We start from the raw sequence: 10,252 nt of genomic DNA on the forward strand, positions 1-10,252 counted from the left end.
AAAAAAATAATAATACTATAATATAATAATAATAATAATAATAATAAAAAAAAATAATAAAATAAAATATAAAATAATAAAAATGATAATAATAATAATAATAATAATAAAATAAGTAAATAATGAATAATAATAATATAATAATAATAATAATATAATAATAATGATAATAAGTATGATAATAATCAATTAAATAATATGACAATAATGATAATAAAATAGATGATAATAAATAAATAATAATAATATAATAATATAATCAATAATAAATAATAATAATAAAATAATAAATAATATAATAATAATCATAATAATAATAATACATATAATAATAATAATAATAATAATAATAATAATAATAATAATAATAATGATATATAATAATATAATAATAATAATAATAATAACAGTAACAATAACAACGAAAACAATAATAACAAAGTGGAGATTAAACAGACCTTCAGAAAATCCACATCAGCAGATAATAATAATAATATAATAATATAATAATAATAATAATAATAATAATAATAATAAATAATAATAATAATAATAATAATTATAATCATGATGATGATAATGATAATGATAATAATAATATAATAAAAAATAATAATAATAATAATAATAATAATAATATAATAATATAGTAATATAATAATAATAATAATAATAATAATAATAATAATAATAATAATAATAATAATAACTAATAATAATAATAATAATATATAATAATAATATAATAGTGATAACAATGATAGCACTGTAATAAAAATAAAACAAAAAAAGCGCCCTCAGCACGACAACCAAATATCGCACAACAATTTAGGGTCAAGAGTACGACAGCTTCCGTTCCTTTGTTTACATCCATGAGAGAGAGAGAGAGAGAGAGAGAGAGAGAGAAGCAGAGCAGGAGGAGGAACGCCCATTGAAACCTTTTGTTTTTTTGTTTTTGTTCTTGTTTGGTACATTTGCCTAGCAATGTTGGTGAGTTTAATGGAATGAATATATTTTTTTTATTTATTTCAGGGTTGGTAGAAGGAAGAAATGGTGGTAATGAGGATATAGGAGATAATGAGGTAATTATATGGAGGGTAAGGGGATGAGAGATTTTAGGATTATGGGGATCTTCCTGGGGGGAGGAAAGCAAATACCCCTTCTTATAAAGATAAACAGCTAGTCAGACAGACAAGCACTGCATCCTTTTGATGCAGTTCACTTGTATTTATGTTTTCCTTACATCAATTATTATATATGTGGGTGTATGTGTGTGTATGAATGTATTTAAATGTTCAACTACCTATCTACATGTATGTGTACATGAGCACATGTATGCACCAGTGTGTCCGGCCTGTGTCGACTCGCTCATGCGTGTCAGCTGATGCTGACTCGGCTGAACCTAGCCCTTACCCGCCGTGGTGCCCAGCCACAGCAGTAACCTCAGGCGATAATTGCAACTTCTCACGCCTGGGCAAAACCGCCAACCCCTCGGTTTGAGAGGCCGACACATTACCACTATACTAGCCCGGAGGCTGTGTCCTTGAGTACACAAATGTTTATATGTATATGTGAGGGAAAGAAAGTTAGGTGTGAACATAAGTAAATACACAGTAGGAAAGCAAACAGGAAAGTGTGTCCACACTTTCCTGTTTGCTTCCTACTGTGTATTTACTTATGTTCACATATAGGTTTCTTTGTGTTCATATTTTTATAGGTTTATATATATATATATATATATAATATATATATATATAATATATATATATATATTTATATATATATATATATATATATATATATATAGATATATATATATAATATTATATATATATATTGAAGTCATTTTCTCATTCTTGTTGATCCTGGTCACCTCTTTTCAACAAATGAGACATCTAAATTATCCATATAAAGGGTGTCATTGGGCCATTAGCTTAAGTATGCATACCATTAGCCAAGTTAGATAGGCTGATCATATATATACATGCACTGAAATATTAGCCAATACAAATGGATACATTAAGGAATGTTAGCAAATAGCTATTCTGCAAATGGGCAAAGTACCAAGTGGGTTGTGCAACTACTCAAAAAAAATGTGGACAAGTGATAAGAGATGTGATTTTTTATTCTATAACTTGCCAATATTTATCATGGTTAGACTGATTTTTTTATGTAATGAAACAGTAGCCCAGGGGTTCCTACCTGAGGGATGCTGTAAGGGTGTTATGGAGCAATATGGAAATTATAACTTTGAAATTAGACTTAATTGTGATACAGATAATTATCTCTCACATATCATGAAACTGAAATCTTTCCATAAAGTATTCTTGTCATATAGATATTGGCACCATTACATATTCGTAACTAGTAATAACTGAACCTGCAAAGATGACAGACATTGAACAGGGCCATGGAGATTATTATATACAGGTCGAGGGCCACAGAATAGAGTAGGTTGGGAACCATTGCATTAGCCTAGCTACTGTACATATTATTTCATATAAAATTAGAATTATATACACTCTTTCAACCTCTTTTTGTAAATTCAGTATACATTCTTACATATGATTTATTTATATTTTCCAATATATATAAATTGAAATGTATTTTTAATCTCAACAGTTTGCCCTACTTGTGACAAATGAATATGGTGAGGCTTTGATGAGGATTGTATATGTTTCAGTGTACCTTTTGTTAATTAGCGTTATTGTTTTATTATGTATATATATTGATAATTAGCAGCTATGAATATTAAATATGGATTTTTTATTTTAAAATTTGCTAACACTGATTTATTTTATAGGACCATGACCTGTTATCAGCCATCCAAAGAAGTGACTTGCACTGGCTTGAGGCAAATGCAAGCCAAATGAGTGCAGACTGGCGGAAGTTCGTCCACAGCAAGTCCGGAGATACAGCACTTCATGTTGCAGCTTCTGCTGGCTGCACACAAGTGTTGGGGTATGATGGGAGGGTTGAGGTTTTATCCCTTTCTGCATTTTGTTTTTAGGATTTTTAATGGCTTTTGTTATATTTAATGCAAAAAAGGGAGCAGCTGTGCATAAGCCTCCCCTGCCAGCTTATAGCCTCTCCATCATCAAGACTTCTGCAGTGCCTCCTTATGGCCACCCATGAAACTGGGTACTTTGTGGTCCTTGGCTAAACTGTGGAGAATTTAGAAGCAGCTGGGAGCTCTAAAGGTATGGAGTCATGGCCCACTTGTGTGTGGACATGTCCTGGCTCCATACCAACTCCTGCCCCCCACCCGTGGTTGAGGTATGGACAGTCAACAACATGGTGACGATGATGTGGTCCTTCCACTGCAAGGCTAGCAGCCCTGTCTTGTTGCTGTGGTAGTTCACATTGCTCACCCATCTCACCCGTAGGCATGAACTTCCTGTTCAGCTGGGCTGTCACTATAGCATGTGTCCTTTTGGGGTACAACAGATGAAAGCAAGTCATTGACATAATCCTCTCCCAAAGAAGCTGCTAGACTATCAACTGCAGCACTTCTTGTGTGGATGAGGGCATTTTACCAGGGTCCTGCCTGATGTATACCCTGAAACAAGAGGTGTCCTTAGCCACCTGGCAGAGAGATTGTAGACCTTCTATCTGAACCTTGCCCTCTTGGACAGCTAGTTACCTATGGAAGTTCCACAATGACTTGTTTATGGCAAGGTCCCTTACTGGCATGAAAGTCAAGAGGAATGAGTCATTGTGGGCATCCATGACTAGTCAGAGCTTCCACATCCTGACCTCCAGAAGTGGTGCTCCTTCCTCTTCATAGAGGAGGTGAGTTGTCAGTTGGTCAGACCTTTCCCTTGATATTACCTCTGAGTTGGCACTACAATTGGGAGTAGTTGCAGTCACAGGGAGACAGCTGTATCCCACTAGCATTTGAATAACAAGGTATGCAAAGACCTGCCTGGATGTGATCATCCACTTCCTTGTGTGAGGTGAGGAAGGCGGGCGGCTGCACACTTCTAGGAGAAAAAAGACATTAGAAACAAATTCTGGCTAATCAGTAGAAGAGATACTTCCCCAATATGAATCCAAATAGAGAGAACAAAAAAAACAAAAGTTATGAAACTCACCAGTTTGGGCTCTTCAATAATGTGGTTAAGGAAATCATTAGTGAAAAAACAGGGTGTGCTGGACATGGGTTTAGGTTGGCAAAGGGATGGATGGATGGATGGATGGATGGATGGATGGAATGATGGATGGATGGAGGGAGGGAGGGAGGGAGGGAGGGAGGGAGGGACAGGGCACGACAGACAGACAGAGACAGACAGACAGACAGACAGAGACAGACAGACAGAGAAGACAGACCAGACAGACAGACAGAGACAGACAGAGACAGACAGAAGACAGACAGACAGACAGACAGACAGACAGACAGATAGACAGACAGGGGACAGGGACAAACAGAAGCAGACAGTCTCTAAAATCTTCAATATCGGAGCACCGTCCATCTTTTGGGCCAGTCTGTCTGTATTGTTGGAGGGGCCCAAAAAATGGCCCAAGGAATCGGGAAAGCGGGTTTTGAAGCGTTTCATTGTGAATAAAACCTGATTAAAGTATCTAGTGATATTTTGGTGAAAAGGATGAAAACCCAGAATATCAGAAAAAGTTGTACTACCATAAAAAAATTTGCGTTAGTATTTGAAAGTGAACCTTTTTATCATTACATTAACCCATTCCCCCCTGGAATAATAGGGGTTTTTCTTGGGACTTTCCTGGGACATGGTGGCAACGGGCTTGCCTCAGGGCCGTTTTAGACACAGTGCGGGGCAAAAGCCTTGTGGCCGCATCAATAGAGATTGATTTTTCTTTATACATTTGTATACAAAACTGATTTTACTGTTTTTACATTTTCAGGTGCGATATGCAATTAGTTGTAGATTTAAGCTGTAGGAGCCATTATGAAAATTAGAGCCATTTCAAAAAATAAGGTTGTTATACTTTTATAAAAGTTTGAAGTGGTTTTTTAAAGGAAAAAAAATGAAAGGAATCATTCTTTTGATTATGATAAATAAAAGCTACTGCCACCACAGCTTTAATTTCCCCTTTTTTGGTCATCTTAAAGGCTAACAGAGACCCAAAAAGGCGAGAAGTATTTAAAACACGAGGAGACAGAGCACTTAATGATTTATATGCAAAAATTCACCTTTATACAAAACAATAGACAATCCGGTTCTCCCTCAGGAAAACCCCAAGGGGATTTTTTGGCATGAGATTTCCCTTTGTAAGAGCAGCTGAAGGAAATGCACAATCATAAACATGACAGAATGATCTGTTGCCTGGAATAGTCCTAAGTGGGTATGATTTAATAAAAGTTACCTAGTCCACGTAATTTCGGATGTGGTAATGCCCCTTCATCCAGGACTATGAGTTAAAGTAAATTAGAATGTAGATTTTTTTTTTTTTCTATAAACGAATTTTTAAATGGTCCATTTTTCCCCTTTTCAGATGGCTCCTGTCTCAAGGTTTGGGGCCCCCATGCCTAGAGCAGCAGAATGCTGTGGAAAGAGGCCTTTGACTGGCAGTTCAGGCATCACACTTTCCCTTGTCAAAATTTTTTGGGTCATGGGATGGGAGGGGTTAATTTTTGGACAGTGGAGACATTATAAGTGTGATGGCATTTTTGGATAAAAAAAAAAGAAAAAAAAATTTTCCCCTTTTTTTTATTATAGATGAAAGCTTTATTACCCAAAATGTTTATTGGAAAAATTATGTTTTGTAAGTTGTAGCAGTTTTGGAAATTGGGTGATCTATTAAAAAAAAAAAATTTTTTTCAATATTTTTTTGTAACTATATGGAGATAACTTGTAGTTTTTTTTTATTTTCTTGGAATTAAGAGTATACATTTTTTTTCTTTAAAAAGAAAAATAGAAAATTAAAAAAAGAACTTGCCCCTCACTTTTCCATTTATAAACAAGATAGGAAAAATCTTTTTAAGATTTTTTGTATCAGACAAACGCTACCAGGACAACAATTGACCCCCTTAAACGACCGACTGGACGCCACTGATGGGGCAGCACGAAAAGAAACCCCCAGGTCATCAGGGGACCTCATTGAGAAAGGGGGAAACTGCGCCGGGAAAAAAAAGATGGCGGACCCGCTTTCCCCTTGCTTGTAGGGGGGGTGACAAGGAAAAATTTTTAAATTTCCGTGGATGTGGATGGGTCAGTGTGGAAAAATGTCACTAAAAAGGCAGAACTCCCTTACAAACAGCAGGTCATTAAATTTTGCAGGGGTATTGAGAGGATTGAGGTTTGTATTGAAAGAAATGATGTCGGCTAGAGTGAATTATTCATTTTAAACCTTTTAAATTTTTAGATGATTGTCTTCTTTTTAACCATTACATTGAATAGCTAGTCTTCTATTGGTCACTTTATTAATTTTGTTTACTCAAGTGCTTAATCTTCAGAGAGTCGGAGAATAAGCCTTCCTTACTTCATGTGTTAACTCCATTCCCTGAGTTTTTAGGAAGAAAATATTTTAGTTTATTACTATCAGAATTATTGATGAAATTACAACAACGATGATGATGATGTGATGTATGAGATGATGAGATGTGAGAACCCACGCCCAAGAAAATTAAACATTTCACAGCTTGATGGGGGAAAGGAAGTCGTCATAAGGATCCTGTTATCACGAGGAAACTACAGCACAGATGAAGCTGATGCTTGTGGCAACACACCCCTGCTTGAGGCATTGCGTATGGGCCACAGGAACATCGCTGAGCTACTGATAATCGAACACAATGCCAGTGTGTATGCCAAGGACAAGACTGGACGCATGGGGATCCATGTGGCAGCAGAAGCGGGACAGGGGCAAGTGGTGAAGTTCCTCTTAGCAAGCCATGGAGTTGATGTTAATCTGCTCTCTGAAACAGGTGAGATGTGGCTTGATATGTACATTTTTATTTTCCTTTTGTGGACCTCTGTAAATCTGAAGTAAAGGTATGATAATCTGAGCTGCTGAAAAACAGAAAAAAGAAAAAGAAAAGGAAAAGTTGATTGTAGGGATTATGTTTAGTTGGATTACAAATGTCTTTCTTATTTGTTATTATATATGTACACACACACACACACAAACACAAACACAACACACACACACACACACACACACACACACACACACACACACACACACACACACACACACACACACACACACACACACACACACACACACACACATATTTATTTATTTATTTTTTTATAACAGGCTTATCTGCAATGCATAGTGCTGCAAAGGAAGGCCACACAGCACTGGTAGAAATGCTGGCAGAACAAGGCTGTAAAGTTAATACACAGGATGAGAATGGAAGGACTGGTGAGGACACAGAGAATTTTGCTTTTGTTTTTTATAGTTTTCAATCTGGTTTTAAAACTATTTTTTTTTAAAACCTGTGAGAAGAAAATTACAGTTGTTTGATGATCTCTTAAATTTACTGTCAGATATGAAAAATGTAGAATGTGGAGACCTTACCTTTGTTCTAATTATTTTATTTCCAATTTTTTTTTCTAGCTCTCTGGCTTGCTTGCAGTGCTCAGAGAACAGCCTGTATAAAGGTTCTGCTGAAGCTTGGGGCACAAGACATTGGTGATAAGAATGGTATTCTGCCCTCCCAGCTGATGCCATTTTGAAATAAAGCAATAATGGTTCAGATACTTCAGAGATACCATGAGTCGCTTGTCTCTGCACACTGTATTCAATTTGAAGTAAGCACACCTTATATTCATGTGACAGCACTAGAAAAAGTCAAGTTCTGCATAGGGATTCTATCATATATCATTGCCAACCAGGATAGCATCACCCAAGGTTTAGAGAATACACATCACAGTAATCAGACACATGAAGAGTACACACAACACAACAGTCAAATTGGTATGTTTATGTTATGAAATGTAATTTTAGAATCTGTGGAATTTAGGTTTATTTATGTTATTAAATGTATCTTTACTATATTTTCAGGTAATTTTCAGAAAATAGATTCCAAGCATCACTAATCAGTAAATACTAGAAACTGAAAATGGTGTTTACTCTGCTTTGTTACTGACTGCCTCTACACTGTGATGTAACTGAGGTATCCAGGAAAATCCAGGAAATGATGATTATGTAAGCAGGCAGATGATGATGAAACTGGAAATAGAAAATGGGGGGAAGAGAGGGAGACAAAAGAGAGTGGAGGCAGCCCATATGATCTCTAACCCCATATGACATGAAAGCTCTGGGGGAAGAACAAACCCACACGCGCCCCCACCACACCACACGCAAAACCCCACCCCAACACCACACACCACACACACCACCACAACACACGCACCCCCCCACGCGCACAAACCCCCCGCGCAAAAACACGCACACACACACACGCACCACACGCACGCAACACGCACGCACACCCCAGCACCACACACACGCACCCCACGCACATAATAAAAAATTATATATAATAAAAATTTATATATATTTTATATTAAATTTTTAATTTTTTTAAAAATATATATATTTAAATAAAATATATTATATATATATTATATTTTTATATATATTTATATTATTTTATATAATTATATAAAATTAAATATATATTAATAAAATTTATATATATATATATAAATAATATAATAAAATTTTTAATTAATATTTATATATATAATTATAGATATATATATATATATATATATAATATATATATATATAATTTTTATAAAAAAAATATTTTTTTTAATATAATTTTTATTTTTTTTGTATATAATAATATACTATTTATATAATATATATATATAATAATATATATATATATATATATATATATATACAATCATACATATATACATATTAATATACATATATATATATTATATATATATATATATAATATATATATATATTATATATACACATATATATATATATATATATATATATATATATATATATATGTATATATACATATATATACATATATATACATATATATACATATACATATATATACATATATATAAAATCAGTGCAAGTGCATACACCATTCGCCGCATGCGAGTGCGTGGGTGCATCCATGCACACACGCATCGCCGCGCGCGTATGTGAGCACGTGCGCTGATTTACACAATTTTAGGTAAATCGAACCTAGATACGATGAAGTTCCTTGGGCAAGGAACTTCACCTTGATTGCCTATTTAGCCACTGGATGGGCAAGGCAGCCCAAGTCAGTGCTGGTCCCAAGCCCGGATCAATAGAGAGAATGATTACCTAAAAGGTACCACCGGCACTCTCCATGGAAAGGAACTGGGGACCCTACCACGTACTCACTCCAAGAGCATCACAACATGAAAACTACAATTAAGTATCATGCTGTGATCACGGCAGCTCAAAACATGAACCTACCGTTAATAAAAAAAAAAAAAAATACATATACATATATATATATATATATATATATATTATATATATTATATATAATATATCACACATTATTTACATATATATACATATATATATGTATACATATATATATATATATATATATACATTTATATATATATATATATATATATATATATATATATATATATATACATATACACACACACACATACACATGTATTATTCCAACTCTTGTTACATTTATTAAATTGTTACTGTTTATTGTCATATAGGTAATAACAAAAACTGAAAACTAATGTTTTGTGTAACAGAAAACTAATATGTAATCTTTTAGAAAACTAATATTCTATGTAAAACAGTTGTTTTACTTTACCATTATTTCTGTTTAGTAATCTATTACGCCTCACCAGCTTTTAAGTCTTTGCATTCCTAGTTTTGTTTCATATCTTGCCTGAACTTATCCAGGTGAATTTGAGTTACTTAATTCAATAACAAAGGGACTACTGCAGGTGTAACAAGGAAAACTTTTGTTTTTACGTCCAGCAATTTCCACCAACTGTTTCATAAGGTTTCAATAACTTTTGGGTTTGTCAATAATTTGGGTACAAGTGCAACTCAATTGAGAAAGCAAGCAAATAACTTCTTTATTTTGAATGCTGAACCCCCCCCCCCCCAATCCCTTGCCCGTTGTTGTCGTGGGGGGGCTTAGGAGGCGGAGACTGGGACCCAATGATGGGGAACTCCCCAACCTTGGGACTCAGCCCTCGACTCAACTAATTTTGCATTGTCTTTTTTTCTTCCTCTTTGTTTCTGTCCCTTCACCAACCCTTCTGCTATCCACCTCCTA

The 10,252-nt window shown here is 34.5% G+C and overlaps 1 protein-coding gene across 1 annotated transcript; it reads left to right on the forward strand.

Annotated features, from left to right (window-relative positions):
* Nucleotides 1–900: 900 nt before the first annotated feature.
* Nucleotides 901–8,042, forward strand: LOC119589639 (ankyrin repeat domain-containing protein 16-like). Its single transcript, XM_037938233.1, has 9 exons — nucleotides 901–990; nucleotides 2,623–2,650; nucleotides 2,804–2,961; nucleotides 5,470–5,521; nucleotides 6,235–6,273; nucleotides 6,616–6,898; nucleotides 7,234–7,341; nucleotides 7,537–7,730; nucleotides 7,984–8,042. Exons 2-8 carry the CDS (start codon nucleotides 2,642–2,644, stop codon nucleotides 7,653–7,655), a joined length of 768 nt encoding a protein of 255 aa, XP_037794161.1. The 5' UTR covers nucleotides 901–990; nucleotides 2,623–2,641; the 3' UTR covers nucleotides 7,656–7,730; nucleotides 7,984–8,042.
* The last annotated feature ends 2,210 nt before the right edge of the window (nucleotides 8,043–10,252 follow it).

The sequence above is a fragment of the Penaeus monodon genome, chromosome 26 (assembly GCF_015228065.2).
Source record: "Penaeus monodon isolate SGIC_2016 chromosome 26, NSTDA_Pmon_1, whole genome shotgun sequence".
Classification (NCBI taxonomy): Eukaryota; Metazoa; Arthropoda; class Malacostraca; order Decapoda; family Penaeidae; genus Penaeus; species Penaeus monodon.

Excerpts from the sequence above, each read along its gene's own strand:
- LOC119589639 (XM_037938233.1), top strand. Across the intron at positions 2,962-5,469 it reads GGCTGCACACAAGTGTTGGG|ATGGCTCCTGTCTCAAGGTT; the intron begins GTATGATGGGAG and ends TCCCCTTTTCAG. Across the intron at positions 6,899-7,233 it reads TAATCTGCTCTCTGAAACAG|GCTTATCTGCAATGCATAGT; the intron begins GTGAGATGTGGC and ends TTTTTATAACAG.